We start from the raw sequence: 26,700 nt of genomic DNA, 5'->3' as shown, positions 1-26,700 counted from the left end.
GGAAGAGGACAGGGGGGGGGAGGAGGAGGAGAAGCGGGGAGAAGGCACAGAAAATAGCATAGAGGGTAGGTAGAAAATAGATAGGGGGGAGGGCGAGAATAGTGGGGGAAATATAGAATCCAAAGAACTTGAGACACGTGGTTATAAAGTAAGGGGGGGAGAATGGTGGGGGAGAGAGTGTGCGGGTGGAGGGGAATGAAGGGGGGGAATAGAACAACTGTAATGGTATAATCAATAAAATATATTTTAAAAAAAAGAAGAGTACAGGGGCTTTTTCAGGGGCACACTGCAGACCATGGTGTCAATAAAGAAGTGACTGTTCAGTGTTAAGGGAGGTACTAAGGAGACAAGTCTCTGCAGAGAGAACTGGTAGTATTAGAGAGTAATCGGAGATAAAAGCTAGAAGGTGAAGGCAGGATAGAATTACAAATTTGCTTAACTGATTTAACAGTCTTCTAAAAATAGTTTTATTTATTACATTTTTAAAAATTAGAATTACATTTGATAGTTGTCACAAGTGAAATAATGTGAAGACAGAAAACAAAGATTAAGATAGCTATTTGAAAAACATGCTAAGTGAAAAACAAAAGCACATTGCTAAATGGCATATAAATGATGGGATCCCATTTTTTGTCAAACACACCTGCACACACATTTTGGCCTTAGAAAAAAAGTCTGTAGGAAAATACACTAACTGTTACTGATATTACCCTGGACCTTGACTTTCTTAGTATGTAGTTCTGTTATTTATAGTGAGCATATATTACCTTTAAATAAAAATATATAAATTTAAGAGACTAGAGAATTTTAATATTCTGAATATTAATAAATAAGTTAAATCTGTTAAACATATTAAAAGATTTTATAATCTCACTTTCTGACATAGAATGTAGTTAGAAAGAAGTTTTGCAGAGATACTTTATTGCTTCGACTCCCTTCATGTTTATCTCAAGATGGAAATTACCACGCACAAGTTATTGATAATACGTTTAGGAGGCCATGGACAAGAGGTATGTTTTATTTTTTATTTCTCAAAAATCTATTTTAAAAATTATTGTTGAGTTTAGCACAATAAATTAAGAAAATATAATGCTTTTCTCATTAAATAAAACCCATTGCATTTATTCATTTATATGACAAAATTAGGAATTGAAAAGTTTATACTAGATATGAATAGAACAAATAAAAGATTTGAAGTCTTAAACTATTCTAACATCATAAACATTTATTATATAACAGGGTCTTGTTCAACTGTTGGAAAGCCTACTTTAAATTGCAATGATACACTGAATATAACACTATTTTTAAATGTATATGTACAAAATATCATCACTTGCCTTAATCACGGCATTGACTTAGGAAAGAGGTAGGCTCCATGGACATAAAGAGGTAGTCAAGTCAGCTAATAACATTTATTTAGCATATATTATGTATCAGGCACTGTTATAGGTGCTAAGGACACAGTTACTAATAAGACATAGAAATAGTGCCTGCCCTCAGTGGGTTTTCAGACTGGTAAGAAGGATGTAGCAATAAAGCCACTAAATACATAAACTAATATCTCTTATTGATTAGTGTATAGAGAAGACATAATAGTGTGATGTGATAGGAAATTTTAGAAGTAAGGAGTGCTGCTAGTTCTGATGATTATGGAAGGGATTCTATGTAGAGGTGGACATTTGAGTTGAGACCTGAATAATGAGAGGGAAATAACTACAAAAAGATATGGAGGAGAAGCCTTTTAAGTAAATGTGAAGTGCCTGACACAGGAATAAACTGTGTGTAAGGGTCAGAAAATTAGGCCATTGTGACTTGTTCATAAAAAGGTGGAGATCTGAGAACTAGGCAGTTTTTGAAAGATAGAGATTTTTGAAGGCCATAATATGGCTAATGTGGTAAGTCAATGGACAGTTTTAGGACAAGGAGTGACATAACCTGATTTATACTTTAGAAAAAATTACTCTGGTTGCCTAGCAGATGGAAGGGATAGGGACTGGGAGGCAAGAGTAGAAGACAGGAAAGTTAATCTGGAAGCTGTTGTAATAGTTCAGAATCTAGACTGTTAGGTGAATCTACATTCCACATAAAAGATGGTGGGATTTAGACTAGTTTTATAATAATGGAGATATGAGAAGTAGTTAAAACTGGGATTATTATTATTTTTTATATATATAATTTTTATTTAATTCTTGTTCAAGTACAGGTTTCTGTCTTATATTCCCAACCCTGCCTGCCCCCCAAAACTGGGATTATTTTAAAGGTGCAGCCCACAGTGAGAGGGTTAAAAAAATAGAAGAATGAAAAATTTCTTCTAGGTTTTAGATCTGAGCAACTGGGTGGGTGGCAGTGCTATTTCCTAAGATAGGAAAAGGCTCACGGGGAAACCAATTTTTGGCTGGAATCAGTAGCTCTGCTTTGGCCAGGTTAAAATGTCTATAGGCATCTAAATGGATGCATCAAGAAGGCAATTGTTTATATTCATCTTGAGCACAGTTGGAGCTTCAAATTGGAGTCATCGATATGTGAATTGCATATAAAGTCCTGGAACTGGATGAAGTCTCTGAAAGCGAGGGTATAGACAGAGCTGAGAGACTAGGACAGACCCTTGGAAAACTCCAACAATTAAAAGGCTGACAAAGAAGGGGGAACCACCTAAGAAGACAAGTGAGATAGGAAACCCAAATGAATGTGGTGTTGTAGAATTCTAAAAAAGAAAGTGTTTCAAGAGGGGAGAGGTAGTCAAAAGCTTTTGTCCCGGTTAAAAGGTCAAGTAAGATGAGAATAGTGAGCTGACCTTTAGTTTGGCTAAATATAGGGCATTGATGACCTTGGTAAGAGAGATTTCACTAGAATATTGGGTAAGAAAACTTAATTAGAGTATATTGAGAAGAGAGTGAAAAGTGGAGTGAGAAGTAGAATAGACAACTGTTTTGAGGAATTTTACTATGAAGGAAAATAGAAAAATGAGGGATTAGCTTAAGGGAGAAATGAGATAAAGAGTTTTGTTTTGTCGTTGATGTGTGATTTTAATTTATTTGATGAGGAAAGAGACTATAAAATGTTTGTTTGCCAGTGGTAATAGTCTTGGGAAAAAGAGAGAAAATGATGCAGGAAAGAAAAAGAATAATAAAAAAGGAATAGTATCAAGAGCGCAAGTGGAGAAGATGGTATTAGATAGAAGCTAGGATAGTTCTCCCATTGTGATAGATAGAAAGGCAGGGTTTGAAGGTACTTAAGCCAATGAGATGGTAGAATTGGTGGTGAAAGATCAGGTGGTTTTGGTTTATGTTAATGTCCTATGTGGAGGCAAGGCCACAAACTAACAGAGGGTAGGAAGATGAGTATTGAAAATTTGAGGGGGGAAAGTGTTAAATAGTTGTCTTCAAAAATGAGGAAGCTGGTTTTATTAGGAAGGCGTACTATTATCATCCATCAGTGTTGGATGCCCTTTTGAAATTTATGGTCATAATAAGTTCATTCAACATGGCTGGATAACTTTTTTCCAATAATTTTCAGCTGTTCTAGCATACTTATACAAAGTGGAAAGTAGGGGTTTTCCTAAATTAATACAAGAGAAGGAGGAGCAACAAAGAGTCTTCATAAGGAAGTGGTTATGGGATGGTCATGGGACCTACACTGTCTGAGAAAGAAAGCGAGGACATGAGAGAGGACAAATACTGTAAAAATGGAAGGGCCAGGGGATGGAAGGCCTCAATGAGGTTGGAGTAGCTTTCATCCGACTGCTCTAAAAGTACAGAAGGAAAAAATGAGTTTATAATTTCTTCCTACTTATTTTCCTTTTCATCTTTTAAAAAACAATGATAACAATAATGCGGAAGATATATTAGGCTCTTATAGTATGTCAAGTAGTGTTCTAAGCAATTTACACGTCTCTTCAAATTTAGTATTTATACCAATACCATGAAAGGGCCATTGTTATTCTTAATTTGTAGATAAGGGAACTGAGGTACAGAGAGGTTAAGAGGTTTGCCCAAGATCATGTAGTTAATAAGTAGCAGTGCACATACTAAAATCCAGGCAGGGTGATTCTACATAAAAGATGTACAGTAAACTTTCATATTTTTTCAGTGAGGTGTGTGCTCAGATGTTAAGTGATTTGTTCAAGGTAATAAAACAAATAAGAAGCAGCACTGGTGGTAAAATACAAGTCACTTAACTCCTCACTCAGTTGCTTCTTCTGACACTAGTATGTGACATGGTTCCTCTCCTTAAGGAATCAAGAGTCTAATTTGGGACAAAAATATAGATACATACATTTTTAATATATGACTGTATGTGATTAAGTACCAGAGGGAGTGCTACTGACAACATTACAGCCTTTCGAGGGGAGTATATTAGAGTGAGTTGGAATGGCTAATAAAGGCTTTGTGGGGAATAATGTGAGCTGTATGTAATAGAACACTCTCTGGGATGGTAGTGCTGTATAACCAACCAAAAGAGAGGCAGAAGTTGAATGTTTGCCTTCCTTGCATTAAGTGTAAAAGAAAGTTCTAGAAGCTAATGTTTACTGTGCTCTTTTCTAGTCTCAGCTGTGTCAGTTTGGGGGATGACAGATAGCTCAATCTTGGATCAATGGAAAGCAAGCCTCGATGTGGAAGACTTCCTTGAGAAGTAAGTGTTCTTTACCTCAAATTTCCCTTTTACATCCAGAAGATAAACAGGAAGTTCTCCAGACAGCTAGAGAGAGAAGAGCCTTTCCTTTATATCCTCACAGATTGATTCTCATCTAAAGAAAAAAGCCTTAATCTGCCCACAAAAGAGAGGTTAATATAAGTGATTTACATCCTCTTTTTATCTTTCCCTCAGTTATCATATACTAACTGTTCTCTACACATTCGTGTTATAAAGACATACAGAAATAAAGAAAATGTTGTTATGCTTTTATTCAACAAGTAAACTTTTTGTACAAGGTGTCTATAGAGAGGCCGTTATATTAAAATCAGTCTTTTCCACTGTAGTATAAATGCAGATTTAATACTATTTTCTAACATAGTTTGTCAAAATGTTATTTTTTATTAGTTCAGTCATTCATCGGGTATTTACTACATACCATCCTGAGAGCTGGATACAGAAGACAAAGTGAATAAGACAGCCTCTAACACAAGAAAATATGAAATAGAAATTTATAAATAAATGATTACAATACAGTGTGGGAAGTGCAATGAGAGATATAGGAACACAGAGCATAAGAAGAGCATCTACTGCATTCAACATTGTTAATGTAGATGCAAATTAGAGATTTCAGTGCAAATGTAAATAATTTACTCTATTGCTTTGATACATGCAAAGAGTGCTGATTAGACCCAAGAAGGACTTAGGTATTATTCACATTTTCAAGTTTTAGTAATTTAAGTTTTCCTTAGTTGCACTTGAAAGAAAGAACCAATTTAAGTGTGTCTAGACTCTAAATACAGAGAAGCCCCATATACCATTTTCATCATCTAAGAATTTAAACATTAGGCTAGGAAGATAAAATATAAACATATAAAAATTAATAAGATAAGGATTAAATGATAACATAAGATAACCCTCGTAAGATCACAAGGCATAACACTAATGCAAAGTATCTGTTACATGACTGAACTCCCAAGCAGTGAGTAAGTAGACAGGTATAGTGCAAAGAGCTCTGCATTATGAATTAGAGGATGTGGATTTCTAGTCTTGATTTGAAAAGTCAAGTACTACTTGACAAGCCATTTTATCTAACTCTCACTTTCTCTGTCAGTATAATGATGATGGATCAGTGCTTCTAAAACTTTAATGTAATATAAATCACTTGAGGATCTTATTAAAAATGATGATTCCGATTCAGTGCTTTGTATTGGAGATTCTGCACTTCTAATGTGCTCCAAGGTGTGCTGATGCTGCTGGTCTAAGAATCTACTTTGAGTAACAAGATACAAGATGATCTCTAAGATCTCTTTTCACTCTATGAGTTAGATTGGTAGGGCTGTGCTTTCGTAAGGAATTGAGCTAGAGCTGGACATTGAAGAAAAAACTACTTGAAAGAAAACATTTCAGGCAAAGGAAACAGCATGTCTGAAGGCCCAGAGGCAGGAGTGTGCAATAAGTACTTAACGAAAGCAGTGATCAGGCTACCTAGGCTCAAACCAAAGATTCATGTATGAGAGAAATGAGAGGCCCTACAGGAATGGACACCCCATCGTATCTGACCTTCCATTCATTTTGCAGTATCAATATACTTATAGTCCAAGGCAAAGCAGGTTTCATCTTCAGCACCACCTAGAATAAGATTTACATTTCTCAACCTACCTGTGGCCAAACATTGCCATGTGACAAGTTCTTCCCAATAGGACAGAAGCAAAAGAGGCTTATGCAATTTCTGGGAAATGTCCTTAAAAAGAAGTAGCATGTTTTTTCTCTCCTTCCTGATGCTTGAATACAGATGTAATGACTGGTTCCAGCAGTCACCTTGGACTATACTAACGAGAACTAAATCTAGACATGGCAGAGTAGATCAAAAGGCACCTGAATCCCTGACAAATTGTGGAACTGCCTTACTTGCCGTGAACTTCAAACCTCCAGACTTTTTGTGTGTGTTTAAGCCACTATTAATTTTACCTTCGTTTCAGGCAGTAAAATTTAATTTTATGATAGACTTTGTGTTTTCTTAGTATATTTTGGTTCACAGCAAAATTGAGCAAGAGGTACAGAGATTCCCCAGTTTAATTTTGAATTATTCAGGAGCCACTGCAGTTTTGATACCTAATGGAACTTAAGAACAGACATCCTGATCATTAGCACTACCTAGATTTCCTAAATCTTGCTTTTCCTCTCTGTCTCACCTGTCTTTGTTTCTTGTTTCTATTTTTGTTACTTCTTTTTTTCAAGATTATATGTATTTATTTTTAGAGAGAGGGTAAGGGAGGGAGAAAGAGATGGAGAGAAGCATGAACGTGAGAAAAAAACATGATCTTATGTGCCCCAACTGGGGACCAAACCAGCAGCCTTTTGGTTTGCAGGATAACACCCGACCAACTGAGCCATACTGGTCAGGGCTGTTACTTCTTAATATTGATTCTAAGACCTCAAGTCTTTTACTTTTACTAATTTGTTGGCACATTGTGTTTTAACAATAAGGACATTTTTCTGCCATGTGTTCTTAAAAAACCTGTGTTCTACAAAATTGCACACTAAAAATAACAGGGCATATAGGAAAATTAGATTCTGTACTCAAAGCTATGGAACTTGCAAAAGGGCATTAACAAAAAAATAATATCTATCCTAATTTTTTAAAAAATCAGCATAAGTAAAAAGACATGTTACATTTCTAAAAAATAAATACATACTAGAGTAAATCTAAGACTTTGAAATAAAGGAAGAGTGCTTTATTTCAAAGTCCTAGACAGGCTAAAGGAAAGGTTGAGGCTAATGAATTATGGAGATCAGGGCAAAATGCAAAAAGGTCAGGGAGAACCATTCAGTAAGCTTCCTAGCTTCTAGGACAGAACAGTTGGCCAAATAGAGCAAGAGGAAGAACATATACAAATATTTATATTCTCTGTTCCTCTGAGGCTTGTTACATTCAGATGAATACAATTGAATGTATGACATTGCACATATATTTACTTCCTGTATGCCTCATAACAACTATGTGAGCTCAGTATTACTATTCCAATATTATATATGAGAAAGTAAGACAGATTAAGTAACTTGCCCATGGTCATGCAACCAGTCAATAGTTGGAGCTATTATCCAATCCTTGAAGTTCCAATCTGTGTGACTGCAAACCCTATACTTTTTTGTTTGGTTTGGTCTATGTAACAGCTTTATAGAGCTATAATTTATATTCATATAATTCACTTTTTTAATGTCCAATTTAATAGTTTTTAGTACTCACAGAGTTGTGCAACCATCCCCATAATCAATTTTAAAGCACTTTCATCAACACAAAAAGGGTCAATGTTCTTATGAGTAATATGGAGCTGAGTGAGTTGAGGCGATTTTTTTTGTACCTTATATTTTCTTCAAGAGTAAAACAGACACGCCCTGGCTGGTGTAGCTCAGTGGATTGAGCATGGGTCTGCGAACCACACGATCATGGTTCGATCCCCCGTCAGGGCACATGCCTGGGTTGCCGGCCAGTCCCCAGCAGGGGACTCATGAGAGGCAACCAAACATTGATATTTCTCTCCTCTCCTTCCCTCTAAAGCTAAATAAATAAATAAAATCTTTTTTAAAAAAGAGTAAAACAGACACTTGAGAGATTTTTCCATCTATAATTTTTAAGATATGGCTTATTCATTTTCTTCTCTAATTACATTGGGAAATTATATTGATTTTGGTTATTTAACTCTGTATCAGGAATTATTAAGGCTAAAATATTTTGGGATATCAGAAGAAGAATGTAATAGGATGTGCAGCTAAAATGCTAATAATATTTTATCTGTTGAGAAATTCATTGGAAAGATCTCTTGTGAGCTCAATATCCCAATTGTATAAACAACCTTGCCTGTCTCCCAAACCAATTAGAAAACAGGCAAGGTATGGGCAAGGTCAAGGGAGCAAAAAAAAAAAAAAATAGTGCCCAGGACTAGCAACAGCAGGAAGTTATCAACACCCTAAACTTGGATGAGTAAGTGGACTTAGCAGTAACCAACGCAGTTAAGGACTTCAGCTATAGAGAAAGGCTACATGATGAAAGATATAACTTTATAAAAGAATGCAGCAACTTACAAACTGTAGACTAGGAGGGAAGAACTTGGGAAAAACTGTATCCTGTCTCTCTCCCCACGTTTGATATCCTGGCTGAACCCAACCAGAACCCAGAGGGCTAGCTTAGTAGGTTCTTAGAGATCAGCTTCTGATGTTGAAGAACAGAATATAAAAGGCTGGATAATAATATGGGAAAGCAGACATGGATTATCCAGTACATGGGCACTTAGGCAATGCATGGCAGAGTCTAAGAATCTGTGTACCTTTAACCTCATCATTTCCATTTTTAGGAAAATTATATTTTTTTAAAAAAAATATATTTTTGATTATTCTATTACAATTGTCCCAGTGTTTCCCCCTTTGCCCCTCTCTGCCCAATAGCCCCATTCCATCCAGCAATCCTCCTCACCACCCTCCTTCCCCACCTTAGTTCATGTCCATGGGTTGTGCATATAAGCTCTTTGGCTTCTCCATTTCCTCTACCATTCTTAACATCCCCTGTGTATTTTGTGCCTACCAATGTATGCTTCTCAATCCCTGTGCCCTTTCCACCATTCTCCCCCTTCCCCTCCTAGCTGATAACCCTCCAAGTGATCTCCATATCTATGATTCTGTTCCTGTTCTGGTTGTTTGCTTAGCCTGCTTTTTTAGATTCAGTTGTTGATAGTTGTGAATTTGTTGCCATTTTAATGTTCATAGTTTTTGTCTTCTTTTTCTTAAATTAGTCCCTTTAACATTTTATATAATGATGTCTTGGTGATTATAAACTCCTTTAGCTTTACCTTGTCTGGGAAGCACTTTATGTGCCTTTCAATTTTAAATGATAGCTTTGTTGGATAGGGTAATCTAGGTTGTAGGTGCTTGCTTTTCATCTCTTTGAATACATCTTGCCAGTCCCTCCCAGCATGCAGAATTTCTTTTGAGAAATCAGCTGATAGTCTTATCAGAACTCCTTTGTAAGTAACTCTCTGCTTTTCTCTTACTGCTTTTAAGATTCTGTCTTTATCTTTAACCCTAGGCATTTTAATTATGATGTGTCTTGGTGTGGTCCTCTTTGGGTCCAACTTATTTGTGCTTCCTGAACTTGCATGTCTATTTCCTTCACCAAAGTAGGGAAGTTTTCTTTCATTATTTTTTTCAAATAAATTTTCAATTTCTTGCTCTTCTCCTTCTGACACCCCTATGATTTGGATACTGGTACATTTGGAGTTGTCCTAGAGGCTTCTTAGTCTCCTCGGGTTTTTTAATTCTTTTTTGTTCTTACTGTTCTGATTAAATGCATTTTTCTTTTTTATGTTAGAAATCATTGATTTGATTCTTGGCTTCATTCCCTCCACAGTTGATTTCATGTAGATTTTTATTTCACTAGTGTAACCTTCATTTGTGCCTGGGTCTTTTTGATGCTGTTGCAGTACCCAATGAGTTCTTGGAGCATCCTGATAACTAATGTTTTGAACTCTGCATCTGATAGGTTGGTTATCTCCATTTCATTTAATTCTTTTTCCAGTTTTGTTCTGTTCTCTCATTTGGGCTGTATTTCTTTGTCTACTCAGTTTGGCAGCCTCCCTGTGTTTGTTTCTGTGTATTAGGTAGAGCTGCTTTGACTCCCTGTCTTAGCAGCGTGGCCTGTTGTAGAGAAGTGTACCTATAAATTGTGTGGGGCACAGCCTTAGGTGATTGTTAGGGAAAGTCAACCCATTTCACTACTTTGTGGTTCTGTGCGGGGGATGACTCACAAAGGGGACAATCCCCTGCCTGGCTTCTGGGGTTTTGCCCAGGAAGAAGTTGTCTCCCAGCATTCGCCCTGTTTCCAGTCACTTTACTTTTCTCACTGTATGCCACTTGTGGCCTTCTGGCTGTTACCCTGGTGCTGAATCCCAGAGGCAGTGGGTCTGCATAAGTCCTGAATCTGTGCAGGCCCTTTAAAAGAAGCCTACTGATAATTGACAGTTTCCTTTGCTGCCCCAACCACCACTGGTTTTTACAGGCAGTAGTTATGGGGATTTATATTTCTGGTGCTGGAACCCTGGGCTTCTGGGTAGTCCAGTTTGGGGTTGGGATCCCTCACTTTGGAGGTATTGCTTCTGATTTTTATCTACTGCATGTGAACGTGAGACTGCCAGTTCAGCTGCCTCTCCGTTCCACTCTATGGCTCCAGGCCTCTCCACCTCTCTCTGCGTCTCCACCCCTCCTACCCTTCTGGATGAATGTGGCTTCTTGAAATCCTTGGTGGTCAGACTTCCATACTGCTTGATTGTGTGATGGTTCCGGGTGATGTGTGTTTTGTAGTTTAGTTGTATTTTTTTCTGTAGTTTTGCAAGGAGGCAAAGCACTTTTACCTACACTTCCATCTTGACTGGAAGTCAGCTGACTAGTCGTCCTGGCCATGGACCCTGTGGCAGCTCTGGCGCCTCACTGCCTTGCTGCACGACTTAGTACTTTCTCAGTATCCTCCCGTTGGCAGGATACTGCAGCCATGGCTGTCCTTATCCTGTACCCCCCTGCTCCTCACAGCCCCTGGCACAACCCTCCAGGAAAAATACCTTGATAAAACAAGTGGACAAGTACACAGAGATATTCTTTGTGTTATAATAGCAAATAATCACAACAAATTTAAATTTTCATCAAAAGGGAACTGGTTCAATAAATTATGATTTACTAACACAGTGGAATCCTGTTCATCCATTCAAAAATGAAGTAAATGTACATTGATTGACATATAAATATACTCATGCTTTACTGTTTAGCAGAGAACAGGTTACAGAATACTATGTACATGAATCCACTTTGGTTTAAAAATATTCAAAATCATTTTAAAAATACATAATTTTTCAATTCATTTCTTGAGTGGTGAGGCTATTGTAATTTTTCTCTATATTTGTTGAAATTGGGTATTTTTCTACAGTGAATACATGCTATTTGTTAATAAAGTTGTATTAAAATAAGACATACATAAAATCAGTAATTTTATAATGTCATAGAAAGACAATTACAGGAATGGTGACTCAGACTAACTGTGAATTTGAAGAAATTGTTCCAAGTTCAAATCCAAACTCCCAAACTGAATTTGAGGAAGCCAGCTTGCATGCTTATAAGGACTACAGTGAAGTCTTTACACCTATTAGATGTTCAGGAAAATGGCCAGAATTTCAAGGACAGATCCAAGGTAAAATGTTTATTTTCATTGTTATAAAGAATTTTTTACTAATATAGAGATTTATTCCAGTGAGTTTGTTTTATTATATTTATTTTTTATTTTATTAAACATACCCATCTACAAAGTTGTAATTCTAAGCTTTGTCATACTAGAGAAATAGTTTTCTCTTTTATATTAATCTCCTTATTGTAAATTAGGTTTTTGGAGTTTAAGTGTGTTGGACGTCAAAATAGCCTCAGAGATTTGATCAGAGTTGCTCACAGCGCCTGTGTACAGATCTGATGACACAGCAATCTGGTATAACATTAAATTAGTATATGACTAAGTGATGCTTATATTTCATTTTCAAAAGTATCCTAAAGATTTTCAATTTTTTCTCAATTATGTAAAACCATAATTCAAAGTAGAGATGGGTAATTTCAGTATTAGGTCAGGAAATTTGTCCAGTTTTTATAAATTAACCATAAGTAATAATTATATATTTTATCTAAAATATATTTCAAATACTTCATACTACTAAAGGGTGCTGAATTCTTACAACCTCATAAAAACTTGCTAAGAACTACCTTTCTTGTATGTATAACTGCCCAGTCCCTTTTTAAATTAAAAAAAGCAATTTAAGACTCTGTTTTATGATTGCTAAAATGAAAAAACATACAGTTCTGTTATATAATTGCTATTATCATTTAAGATATGCTATAGATTGAGCATGAAAAATAAATTGATTCTTTTGTTGCCATTTTATATAGATAACATATATTGTGTATAAATTTTTAGTGTTGGCAAATAGGTATGTGATGATATATAAAGAGATAAATTCCTCCTGTACTTTCAGAAGAGACATAGTGTGATTGCACTAAAGACTAAACTTCAGAGCATGTTACAGTAGGAAGAGTCTAAATTTGGAATTAGAAGATTTTCATTGTCCAATTCCACTCTTAAAAAGTTGTCCAAGTTTGGGACAGTTATTAAAAATTTCATGGTTTTCAATTTCCTTCTATAATTTCTTTTTATTTATTCTTCTAATTTCTTATAAAAAATTTGTGTGGATCAAATTTTATACACACACACATGTAAAGAGATGGTTTGTAAAAAAACAAAAAATAGGCTACCCAAACATAGCTATTATTTTTAATGTGGCAAATTAGAAGCTACTATTGGCAAATTTAATAATTATCCACTTCCCCTGGAATCAGAACCTTCATTACCATTCACTGAGTGAAAATATGCTCAAGTTTCCCAAAACAACAGACTCAGAGATACAGAGGACAAACTGATAGTTGCCAGATGGAAAGCAGGTTAGGGGGCTGGGTAGAAAAAGTGAAGGGATTGAGTACAAATTAGCAGTTACCAAAAAGTCTTGGGCATGTGAAGTACAGCATATCCCCGTACCCTGCTAGGGCCAATAATGTTGACTATGTACGGTGCCATGTGGGTAGTAGACTTACAGTAGGGGGCTATTTTGTGAGGTATATAAATGTCTAACCACTATGCTGTACACATGAAACTAATATAATATTGAATGTCAACTGTGTTTGAAACATAAAGAAATATTTTTAAAATGCAGATGAATTATTCATATCCTATATTTTCTTTGGATCCTGTTTCATTAGATCTCCTTCCTTTTAAGGCTGAACATTATTCCCTTGTGTATGTGTATACCACATTTTCTCTATTCATGTCTGTCAACAGACACTTAGGTTGTTCCCACACATGGGCCATTATCTATAACACTGCAAGAGAACACAGATATCTCTTTGAGATAGTGATTTCATTAGCCAGCTGTTTCTTCCTTCACAAGGTTTATATCTTTTTTTTTTGTCTCACCGTGCTGACTGGGACCTCTAGTACATTGTTCAATAGAAGCAATGGTAGTTGCTATCCTTGTTTTGTTTCTTACAGAAAAGGAAATACTTTAATGTTTTGTCATTAAAAATGATGTAAATACCATTTCATTGTTTACGTCATTTTAAATGATGAATCATTTTCAATGTTTACATCATTCCCAATGGTGAAATGTTAGAGAATTTACTTTATTGGGTTTAGGAAGCTTCCTTTTGTTCTGAGTTTGCTGAGAGCTTTTGATCATGAATGAGGATTGACTTTTACTAATGTTTTTCTACAACTATTATCTACATCTTTATAGAGTGTCCCTCTACTAAAAACTTATAGTCCTATAATCTAAACATAAATTGTTTTACTATTATGATCATGCTATGTATGCATTACCTTATTTTAAAATGTTAACATTATCTTGGGAACATTTCATCATATACTTAAGTTTTCTTCAAAAGCATATGAGGATTTTTAATGACTGAAGTTTTTGTGGTAATTTTTTTTCTTTTCAAAAAATTTTTTATTGTGTGTTTCCATTAATTACTGAAGTTTTTAACCTTATTTATGATTCATACATTTGAGAACACTAACATTGTCTTTAATTTCAAATGTGTACATGAATGTATGTTTCATTTCCAATCATTTCATTAAGGTGAATGCCTGGAAAAGGAATTATTTGATATAAGCATTTTTTTAGCTATATGTTCACTAGCATGGTATGAGAATAACCTGTTCACACCAACCTTATAATCACTAGGTATATTCCTACTGATGTTGTAGTAATATATTTATATAATATGATCAGAAAAATACAGTATTTTTACTTGCACTTTAAAAACCGCTGGAGCTGAGTGGCCATTTGCACATTTTTATTTTGTGAAATGATTCTCTCTTTGTCATTTTTCTATTCTTATATTTTATCTTTATATGGCAAAGATATCAATAACCCCAAATCTATTTACTTTGAATTTAACCAGTTCTGTCAATGTTTTCTTTTCTTTTATGGTTTCTTTCATTGCTTTTATACTTAAAAATTCTTCCTTGAATTAGATAAACATTTATTTATGTTTTGTTTAAGATTTTGGTTTAAGTGTAAAACTAAGAATAAGAGGGGCAGCTCTAAGGACCCTCGAAGCAGGACATGACACAGGTTGCACATGTCTGCCATGGGGTCCCAGCATTCTGCCTCTGCTCACCCTTTATCCTACAAGTGAAAGAAAGATGAAAGAGGATACACCAGATGAATGGGAGCAGGAAGAATCCATTGTCCAGATCCCATATGTGGAGTTCACCGGGTGGGACAGCATCACCTGTCTCATGTGCCAAGGGACAGGTTACATTCCAACAGAGCAAGTAAATGAGTTGGTGGCTTTGATCCCTCACAGTGATTAGAGATTGCGCCCTCAGAGAACTAAACAATATGTCCTCCTCTCTGTCTTGCTCTGTCTCCTGGAATTTGGTTTGGTGACTTTCTTCCTGTTTCCACATTCAGTCCTTGTGGATGATGACGGCATCAGAGTGATGAAAGTCACATTTAATAATTGGGACTCCCTTGTAATCCTCACCATCAAGGCCACCCTGAAAATCAGGAACTCCAACTTCTACGCTGTGGCAGTGACCAGCCTGCCCAACCAAGTTCAGTAAATGAACACGGTGGTTGGGTCACATGTGACAACTAATAGCTCCCTCATTTCATCTCAGAGCAAGCAGCTGGTCAATTTTACTATGCAGACAGAGATAGGAGGACCATTTTCCTATGTGTACTTCTGCATATTGCCTAATATCCAGGTGTACAACAGTGATCTTCAGGAGAACTTCAGTGAGCATTTCATACCTTGGCCACATAACTGAGAGCTTCTTAGAGATAGATCTCTATGTGGATGGTAGAACAAATTTCTCAGCTGTTTAGAAACTGTTCTTGGTTCTTCCATGGCAACATCTCTCAGAAGAGACACAGCATCTGCTTCTGGCGCCTGAGTTCCATACCTGCCCCAGGTGGTGGAAGCAGGGGAGAGATTTGTTCTCTTAATCCCCAGCACACACCCTCCTGCTGCTTAAGAGGAGAACTCACCTCTAGCATTATTGGTGTTTCTCTGAACCAGCAGAACTACTGCCCAGTACCCAGTCTATGCCCAGCAAATAGTAGGCACTCCAGGTGTGAAGAATTGAATTCAGATCTTTCCGCTGTTCTTGGAGCTGGTATGATTTGCAAGCACGCCACAGTGCTAGGTTATAAACCAGACTGACATGAAGACAGGACTGTTAGTGCAGCTGCACAACTATCACCAGGATCTCATCTGTAAGGACAGGGCAGCAGAGAGGGGACATTTGAGTATGTAAAAGAGAGCACAGACCATTCGATAGGTGAAATTTTTTCATCTCCCAAATTCTAGTAACTTTTTTAAAGCAGAACGTTTTTTCTTGTAGAAAGTAAAATTGTTTTTACTAAAAGTCTGTCTATGTGGGGTCTGATTTACCCTTCATCCATTGGCTAGAACATGGATGGGGGATTTGGTCGAAAAGTAAACCCTGCTTTTGATTCAAAAAATAAAAATAAGAATAATGCCCCGGCTGGTGTAGCTCAGTGGATTGAGCACTGGACTGTGAAGCAAAGGGTCACCGGTTCGATTCCCAGTCAGGGCACATGTCTGGGTTGCAGGCCAGGTCCCCAGTAGGGGACACATGAGAGGCAGCCACACACTGATGTTTCTCTCCTACTCTTTCTCCTTACCTTCCCCTCTCTCTAAAAATAAATAAATAAAATATTTTAGAAAATAAGAATAAGAAGTATTTTTCCAAATGTTTTGGCAATTGTCCCAGTATCACTATGGAATATTTTTTTCTTTCCCAATGATTAGAAATGCCGCTTACATCATATGCCAAATCCTTTCTCCACGTTAGAGTTTTTTCTGGATTTTCTATTATATTCTTTGATTTGCCTATTACCGTGTCAGTATCATACAGTTTTAGCTGTCTAATATAATTATAACATGTATTAATAGTCTCCTTTCTTATTTTTCCATACTCTCATATCTGTAGTCTTCCAGATTTACTTTATAATTGCTTTTCTAAGTTGCAAAACAGAAGTCTTGAGAAATGTAATGTTATTGGGACTTCTTAGAATTTTTACTTTAGTTTTTTTTTTAAGCCAGGAAAGGGTTTATCTTGCCTTTTCTTTAAGGTTTAAAAAAAAATGATCCTCATTAAATGGTTCCTCCATATACTTTTTACACATTTTTCTTATGTTTATCACTCAATATTTGTAGCCATAATGCATTTTCCATTATTTTTTAAACTAAGTTTTTATATGTATTTGAAAATCATTGATTTTATAATTTTGACCAGCACCTTAGTGAACTTCTTTATTTGTTTTTATTTACCTTGGGTTTTTTAGGTAGACAAAAGTATCTTCTGCAAAGAATAAATCTGTCTTCTTTCCTCTTAGTAGACCTCTTTTTTTCTGCTTCTTTTCACAGTTAACTGGCAAATTTTTTTCCTTGAAACAGTTTAACATTCCTCTACAATAGAGGAAAATAGTCTCCCCATATTTGTGCTGGTACATATAATACAAGTAAAAAAGTAAGAGCTCCAGGGAAGGCTGTATAGCCATAAGAATATGAGGAAGTAGATTTCCTTTGCTGTGCAAAAACTTTTCAGTTTGATGTAGTCCCATTTGTTTATTTTTTCTTTTGTTTCCCTCACCTGGGGAGCTATAGATATCTGATTTAAAAAATTGCTATGAGCCATGTCCAAGATTTTGCTGTCAATATTTTCTTCTAGGATTTTTATGGTTTGGGGTCTAACATTTAAGTCTTTGGATTTATTCTTGTGGTCTAGAAGGTAGTCTGGTTTTATTTTTCTGTGTGTAGCTGTCCCATTTTCCCAACACCATTTATTTAATAAACTATCTCTAGCCCATTGTATGTGCTTGCTTCCTCTGTCAAATATTAATTGACTATAAAGGTGTGGGTTTATTTCTGGGCTCTCTATAGTGTTCCATTTGATCTACGTGTCTGTTTTTATGCCAGTAGCAGGCTGTTTTGATTACTCTGGCCTTATAATATAGCTGGATACTAGATAGCATGATTCCTCCAACTTTGTTCTTCTTTCTCAGGATCGCTGTTGCTATCTGGGAACTTTTGTGGTTCCAGATAAATTTTTGAAATATTTGTTCTATATCTGTGAAATATGTCCTTGGAATCTTGATAGGACTTGCATTGAATCTATAGATTGCTTAGGATAGTATATTTTAATGATATTAATTTTTCCTACCCATGAACATGGTACATGCTTCCACTTATTTGTATCTTCTCCAATTTCTTTCTTTAGTGTCATAATTTTCTGACTACAGTTCTTTTACATCCTTGATTAGGTTTATTCCTAGGTATTTTATTCTTTTTGAAGCAATTGTGAATGGGGTGTTTTCTTAATTTCTCTTTCTATTAGTTCATTATTAGCATATGAAAGTGCTATTTTTGGATATTTCTGGATTTCTGTATATTAATTTTTTACCCCGCTACTTTGTTGAATTTATTTATCAGTTCTAGTAGTTTCTTGGCAACCCACAGAATGGGAGAACATGTTCACTGATACATCCGATAAGGAGTTAATATCCAAAGTTTATAAAGTACTTACAAATCTCAACACCAAAGAAACAAACAACCCAATTAATAGACACTTCTCCAAGGGGGATCTGAATAGACACTTCTCCAAGGAGGAAATACGGATGGCCAACAGACATATGAACAGATGCTCAATGTCACTAATCATCAGAGAAAAGCAAACTAAAACCACAGTGAGATACGGTCTCACACCTGTTAGAATGGCTATCATCAATAAACCAACAAACCATAAGTGCTGGCAAGGATGTGGGGAAAGGGGAACGCTTTTGCACTGTTGGTGGGCATGCAGCCACTGTGGAAAGCAGTGTGGAATTTCCTCAAAAAATTAAAAATGGAACTGTCTTTTGACCCAGCAATCCCACTTCTGGGAATAATATATCCAAAGGAAACATAAACACTAATTTAAAAGAACATAAGCACCCCTATGTTCATTGCAGTGTTATTTACAATCACCAAGATATGAAAGCAGCCCAAATGTCCATCAATAGATGAATGGATAAAACAACCATGGGACATTCACACAATGGAATACTACTCAGCTGAAAAAAGATGAAAATTTTACCCTCTGTGGCAGTGTGGATGGACCCAGAGAACTTTATGCTAAGTGAAATAAGCCAGTCAAAGAAAAACAAATACCATATGGTTACACTCATATGTGGAATCTAATGGATGAGTGAACTCACAGGGAAATGGGGTCAGACTCATAGATAGAGGGCAGGATGATAGCTGGGTTGGGGGGAGGTTAGGGGATGGAAAGACAGAGCAAAAAAGGAAAAGGACTCATGGTCATGGACAACAGTGTGGTGATTGCTGGGTGAGGGGTTGTAAGGGGACTAAATGTTAATGGGAAAAATACAATAAAGATTTATTTAAAAAAGAATATAAGGAAGTAGTAGCCTTGATTAAAAACAAACAAAACTACCTTTGTAGATATAAAGAACATTAATTGTGGTGTTATGCTGCCATCTAATGGCTTAATCTAAAAAAGGGAGGTTGGAAAATAAGAACGTCCATGTAGGAAGGGAAATGAGTAGAGGGCCAGAGCTTAAAAAGGAGATGTGAAAATGGGGATATAAGAAATGCTGTTTTGGTTTTTACTATTAATATAACTTCATTAATATTTAGAGAATGAATGTACAATGAATAGTCTTTTTTACTTTTGTTTTTTATTTAATTGTTCTTCAAGTACAGTTGTCTTAAAATATGTAGTGTACAGCAATCGAGACCATCCCTTTGCCTACTGCTAACTTGGAGTGTCCAAAGAGAGCTTGTTATATAAACTAGCCTCCTAAGGGATTGTTTATCTGAACCTGTTAAGTTCCTAACAGTCTTGTGGTCCAGAGCTTCCCCTTATACACTAAGAAAACTAGCCATCTAAACATATATGTTTAGTTCCATATCTAAACAGGGCATATCTGAGAAAATTTAAATATGGTTCACTTGTATTGACTGGGCAATTCCATTCTTGAGATGGTCCCGGCTAGAGTACATTACATATTTATTAAGTGTACACATGCCAATGGGTCATGGGAGACATCACTCCATGCTATCCCTCTCTCATACCATTCTAATATTATCCATATTTAACGGAAATACCACTGCCCAGAACAAAAGACCATTGCTTCCCTTCAAGGTGTGTTTTGCTTTGGGGAACTTGGCTTTCTGAGGTAGTTGAGGAATGGGTCCAGGTTTTAAGTTTCCTCCCTTGGTTCAGGAACTGGTAAGGCCGTGCTACAATTAGCTAAGATTCTAAAGTAACTCAAACATGGTCAGTAGGATGGGGACAGAGAGGAGAAATTTATTCCAGGAATTAACTACTAGCTGTACTGTTTCCTAATATATAAGATATATCATATTTCTCAAGTAGATCCTTTGCTCTATAACTTTCATTGTACCTAATTTTATAGCAACATGTCTAAATAAGAGGCTGACAGCGACCAGAGAGGAGAGGGGAGGGAATTTCAAGGGAAAAGGGTGAAGGGTTTGCAGGAACAAGTATAAAGGACACATGGACAATAATGGGGGGGCGTGGAAATGGGAGGGAGGGTGGGGGGGGAAGGCAGAGAACTGTACTTGAACAACAATTAAAATGCAAAAAAAATTTTTTTAAAGAGTGCTAGAGTCAAACTTGGCCTCACTTGTAGCCCTCGCAGACCATTTCCATTTGCTATGTCAAAAGTCTCCGGGGACAAATTGGAGACCCTAAGAGACCTTGCAGAGAAGAAAAGACTATAGTCATCAAGAGTCAAATGCTATTATTTCTTTACAATTTGTCTAGGCTACTCGGCTATTTTGAAGTATAAGGCCATAAGAGATTTGACCTCTATTGATTAATTTTTGTTGAAAAATTATGAGTCATTGTAACTCAGGATATTTACTTACTACTCAATGTACTAAATGATATTAAAATTTATTGAGCTGTTACCTATTTACCACTACTATGCTATCTGTTTTATATGTGCAGTATGAGGAAGAACTAAAGAATTAAAAATGTGTTTGAAAACCCCAGCATTATCTAATGGCTCACTAGTGTCTAGATCTTTTTGTATAACTTTCAGATTTTATTCTTTTATATGTCTTATTTCTTTCCAGATTTGTTATTGGATCATGAAGAAATACTTTTTGTAGATAATTTGACTGCCTATAAAAGTTATCTATCAACATCGCATACTTTGTTGAGTGAGATAAAACCATTTTTGCTAGAAGACCCCCCTTTAGACTTCAAAGAACAGATCTTTATAGAAGCTAATTTTTTCAGGTACTTAATTGTCTAATGTTGTAAATATTTTAAAAGGAGAAAATATTCTTTGTATACTTACAAGTCTAGATATTACCAATAATAATATCAGTACTCTAATTTTAATGTGTGTATTTTTATTGGCTGCATTTAGTATGCAAGTTGCTACTAGTAAGCAATAATTTAATGTTTTATTTTTTGTGAAGGGAATGTTTCTCCTACCAAGGAGCTGTGAAAGATCTTATAAAAGAAGATTTTTACATAGATAGAGAGAACTTTTGTCGGGAGGAGCTAGATGATACGGTAGGTTTAAATGAAGCTATAGTACCGGCTTTCAGTAATGTTTATGAAAGTGGTAAAGCATACTATAAACAAAACTAGTAATATATCTTGACTTGATAATGAGTGGAAAGCATGTCAGCTTAGAAATTAAATTTACTTCTGAGATAGTGGTTCTAAACCTTGGCAATACATTAGAATTACTTGGGTAATTTTAATACAATACTGAAGCCTGAGTTCTATGCAGATACATTCTGATTTAATTGGTTTGGTGTGCAGCCCAGTTATAGGGAATTTTAAAACCTCTCCCAATGATTTTAATCATTGAACATGGTATAGGACATTAAGTGATCATTTTCTATTTAAAAATTGGAGACTGGAGCTAAAAATGTTGATTTGTGAGGTATACACAAAACAGATAGTACTTGAAATATATACTTGAACTGATTTCATTGGAAGAGTAAGAATAAGGATGGTCTGAGCACACATTGTAGGTGCTGTCAGTGATTAAATAAGGAAGATAGCATCCTTGCACATTAAAGGTCAATCTTTTCAAAGGCAGTCCCTCTTTTCTAGTATACGTTTCCAATTGCACAGAAAAGTATTATGTGATGTTAATATTGCACGTAAAGGATTCTAGCAGTTGAGAGTGTGAATAACTTTTCACAGTGATAAGCTCAAAAAAACTAGACCCATGTAGATTATATGCATTTACAAAGCTACTTTAAACATTTTTGAAAAACTGCAAATGTTTTATATTCAGGGCTTTTCTTAAGGTATTCAAAGGCAATATAGATATAGAGCAGTTATAGATACAGATAAAGATATACAGATATTGAAGTCTTAAGGCATTTAAAGGGTCTCTTTACAATGAAAAATATTAGCAGATGTGGTAAAAATATTAATTCACCTATTAACTCCTTTACTCCATTTCCCATCTTGCTCGCCCAGTAACTTTGAGAGCTGAGGAATTCAGTTCTGTAGGAAGAAAAGGGAAACACCCCAGGGAGTGCAGTAAAAACCCATTCCATTCCATCTGCCCCTTTTCACTTCTCCTCATTCATCATTTCTCATCTGCTGTAGTGATTGTTTTTAACTTAGAATTTTAAAAGTTTATTAACCTAAAAGATATTTCTGCATCTAGGGATATTGTACATCATTAATGTAATCAGTGACCATAAAGGACATTACCCAGAACATTGCTTATTATGTAGCATAATATATTTTTGGCTGCTGTACCTCCATTTTTTAAATGTATGCATAGCATTAAAATTTTTGAGGGTGGGTTTAGTTTAAAATTTGGTGTACCAATTAAACAAATATGTCTGTTTATGAATTCAGAAACCTTTACTTGGAAAACCTAACTAAAACTTTTTTATATTATATATTATCTCAGCCATTATTTTTGCTTGACTATGAAGTACTACCTCCAACTTTCAAACAAGAAGTTGATATTCCATCATTTTCAGAATTGAAGGAGTTATTAAACTTAATGCCAGAAATAATAAATTATGAAGATGAAAATGAAAACCTTTTCAAAAGAGGTAAGAATTAATATAAAAATGTATTACTTATAGAAACTATTTAATAATATTTCTTATAAAAACTCTTGTTCATTAAACTTCTTTATGAACCTCTAGAGTTTTAAAGAGTGTTCTGCAGCTAATATGGTGACATTTCAGAATTATTGATGAGACTCTTCTCATCTTTCTTTTTATATGCTTACAAACTTAAAATATCTCTGAAATTAATCTGCTTGCACACAAATAAAGCCAATACACTTATGACTATACTAATTTTTTAGTTGTTTTCTTCTATAGAATGACAAAGTCTAACAACTTACATGATAACTCTAGTTAGGTAGAGAAGCTCAGAGTAAGGTTATGATGCGTGGAATCAAATGGCTGGTAGAGTCATAGCCCAAAATTTAGATGGTTTAATCTCAGATAGACTTAGTAAATATTGTTGAATTATTTTTAATGACAATGTGAGCCCAAGTATTTAACTCCCCTCTTATAAATTGTATTTGAATGATGAAAAACATAATATTAGCAAGGAGTGAAGAGGATTTGTGACATCCACTGAGAACAGGGTTGCTTACTATCTGTAGAGTACAAACTTGAAGGATTCTTGAATACAGGACTAGATCAGGGAAATGATCAGCCTACAAATCAAAGCAAGGGAGTGAAAAGCCGATCTGAGTAAGTGAATGAAATCTGTACTAAGACTTGAAAGTGTAGCAGAGCTCAAAGTTGCAGGGTGGCCTATGGGCTTTTCAGCAGTACACAAATCTATGAATGCTAATGGAAAGATGAGTGACTTTCATGGATGACTCCCAGCCTTTACTTGGCTGTGATGGTGACTGAGTAAAACAGAGTCAGTGCCACAAAGGAATGAGCAAGATTACAAAAAAAAAATCTAATACTAGTACTTTGGCTGATAGTAGACTTTCTTCCTTTTCTTTCTAGATGTTACCACTGACTATGGAATTGACATTGAGCATATAAAATGCAGCTCCACAGACATTTTGGCCATTGAAAGCCATTATGAACCAGAGAGCTATGAACCAGGTAGAAATTTTGGATAAATTATTGAGTTTATTAGAGTTTATTAAGTACCAGACAGGTACTTATATATGATGTAAAAGTACAATGCATTCACTTACAAAGTCTATGGGACAATTTTCATGTTTAAAATTTGATTATTATAATCCAAGGTGTCATATTTTCCTCTTATCTGTTCCTTCACATTTGTACTATCATTAACTCATTACCCTTCTAGCATCAAACCTGAATAATATACAAAGAGAGTTACAAAGACTGAGGGAGAAAAATGGGGAAAGAACATTAATGTTAAAATAGAAATCTTATAACATTATAACTCAGTAAATAAAATTTTATATTTTCTCTCAGAAAAGCAATCTTCCTAATCCCTTTTACATTTTTGTAAATTTAACTTTTTAATCTCCCAAGGTAATCATATCATTATTGTTAATGTTGTAATTTTATCAAATTTGGAATCTTAGAATCATCTTTTGATCCAGTATAATGCCAAATTGTGTTGCTTCTTAACTATGTTGATGATACTCTTATTAGTTACATTTACAGTTAGATCACATGAATCATCTATTTGGAAGTTTACTTCTTTATTTATGAAACTTGGTAGAAACATACTATTTATGAATAAATGAGGATCAGTTTGTCAAGGCTATCCTACACATACATAACTCTGCTAGGTCACCTGGACTCCAGACTTTTTAAGGTGGAGGGTTACCCACCACTAATACTGTTTATTTAACATCACCAGTATTTAGCATGGAGACTGAAAGAGTACTGTCCCCTAAGTACTGACAACACAAGTTGTAAGAATTAAAAGCATAATCATACATGGAGCTCCTAGAATTTATGTCATAGCACAAACTCAGTAAAGTTTGGTTGTCAATGTGTTTTTTGAAAACCACCAATATCACAGTTGAGACACCATATGATGTATATGTAATTCCTTGTGTAGGTGGAAAAGTAAAACAGTTATTTTATATTTCAAGTGGCCCAAGTTTTTACTGAAAATTTTTGTTGAACATAATAGCTGCTAACAAAAGTTCTACCCTATATGTAAATTTATTCAATGTTTATGTAATATGATTTTTTTAAGTTTTATGTATTCTAGAAGAATTAGAAGAAGAGTTAGAAGTGCCATTATCTCCTCTACACCTAACAAACCAACATTCTTCTGTGAATTCATTATGTACAGAACTTCAGACATTTCCATTTTCTCCTGTTTGTAAAATGTAAGTAAAGATTACATCTAGAATCAAGTTGCAATTCAGATCAGGCAGTCTTTAATTAAATCTCTCCATGTAAAGGCAATTTCCAGGACACCTCTGTGAAAGAAAAAAAGTCTAAGAGATGGAACAGTACCTACAGTAAGCAACTGGAGGGAGTATATGAATATACATAGACATGCTTGTTTTTATATGCATAAATATTTTAGAAGGACACAGAAGTATTAGGTAATGTTAGTTGTGTCTAGAAGGGAATCGGGTAACCTGGAAATATGGGAGCTAGTAGTGACAGAGCCAGGATCTTTTATACTTTTAGTATTTCAAATGTGGATATATTACCATTAAGAGTAAACAACTTGAAAAGTTTAAAAATTTCTGGCATTGGAACAATCAGCTCAGGATATTGCCACCAGATGCTTGTTAATGGCACTGCCTCTATTTGGCACTCACTGCCATGAAAGACAGTGTAGAGGTGTCCTAATCTGCTAGGGCCTCCATAACAAATACCATGACTTAAATACCCAGTCTACGATAAATAAATTTGATTCTTCGCAGTTGGGGCTAGAAGTCTAAGATTAAAATATTGGCAGAGATGGATTTATTCTGAGACCTCTCTTCTTGGCTGTCTTCTCATGGTCTTTTCTCCATGGATATCTGTGTCCTAATCCCTTCTTCTTATAAGGACACCAGTCCTTTGGGATTAGGGCCCACCTAACCACCCCACTTTAACTTAATTGCTTCTTTAAAGGCTTTATTTCCAAATAGTCACATTCTGCTGTACTAAGAACTAGGGCTTCAATATATGAATTCTGGGCCACAATTCAGCCCATAGTAAGAAGTTAAGAGCCTTATAACATTAATTGTCTTGTACTTCTGTTTCTTTATCTATAATATTGGAATAATAATATTTCATACCTCACAGTATTGTTATGAGGTCTTCTAAAAGATTTGCCATAGCCTTCTACCAGGAATAGCCAAGGATCATAGAGCAGTGTGGACAGTGGTTGACCAATAGATTTGGCTATCAACTTAACTCCCCTAGGAGTATCAGGGATCACACCCTATTTCTAACAGCAGCCCACTGACCTTGTTTACCTCTGTCAATGTGATATTGGTGTTGGGGGAACCAGACAGGTAGCACCAAGTATTGACTCATAAATCTGTTCAATACCCCATTGTTACTGCACAGATGGTCCGTAATCTTGGAACTGTTATAGTAGGATTGTACCATTGTGTTCTAGTTTGAGCCAAAGTTGCATAGCTTAATAACCCAGCATCTTTGCCCTCTGAAAGAAGCCTGAGATAGCTTTGGTTGTTATCTTGTACATGTGGCATATGTGTAACTTAGTATTTTCCAAGTTTGATTCATTTGCTGTTCTAGAATAAAGCTACCCATTCCTGTGCTTCCTATGCTACTTATAAAACTAGAAACATAGTATAGCCCCCCCTTCTTTACCGTAATCCTGGAATTTAATATGTCCTAAAATAGCACAGTTTCAGGAAAAGTACAAAAAATTACAAGTCTCTAACAAATTTTTCCAAGAGTGGGAACAGCAGCAGTTATGTGCAGGGTTTTGAGTTCTTCCATATG

At 35.5% G+C, this 26,700-nt stretch overlaps 1 protein-coding gene and 1 pseudogene across 1 annotated transcript in view; both read left to right on the top strand.

Moving 5' to 3' along the window:
• Nucleotides 1–26,700, top strand: part of SHOC1 (shortage in chiasmata 1) — a 71,084-nt gene that overhangs the window by 4,091 nt on the left and 40,293 nt on the right. Inside the window, exons 3-10 of the mRNA XM_037036157.1 lie at nt 887–1,010; nt 4,545–4,632; nt 11,679–11,863; nt 20,905–21,070; nt 21,256–21,352; nt 22,725–22,872; nt 23,797–23,898; nt 24,995–25,115. Of these exons, the coding sequence (XP_036892052.1) occupies nt 887–1,010; nt 4,545–4,632; nt 11,679–11,863; nt 20,905–21,070; nt 21,256–21,352; nt 22,725–22,872; nt 23,797–23,898; nt 24,995–25,115 (1,031 nt within the window). The remainder of the gene's footprint in view (nt 1–886; nt 1,011–4,544; nt 4,633–11,678; nt 11,864–20,904; nt 21,071–21,255; nt 21,353–22,724; nt 22,873–23,796; nt 23,899–24,994; nt 25,116–26,700) is intronic.
• On the top strand, nt 14,808–15,529 carry LOC118979753 (transmembrane protein 106C-like; annotated as a pseudogene).

This window comes from Sturnira hondurensis, unplaced genomic scaffold (genome assembly GCF_014824575.4).
Source record: "Sturnira hondurensis isolate 20B ecotype Veracruz unplaced genomic scaffold, ASM1482457v3 Scaffold0022566, whole genome shotgun sequence".
NCBI lineage: Eukaryota > Metazoa > Chordata > Mammalia > Chiroptera > Phyllostomidae > Sturnira > Sturnira hondurensis.
The sequence above is the reverse complement of the archived record's forward strand: the minus strand, read 5'-3'. Positions and strand labels throughout refer to the sequence as shown.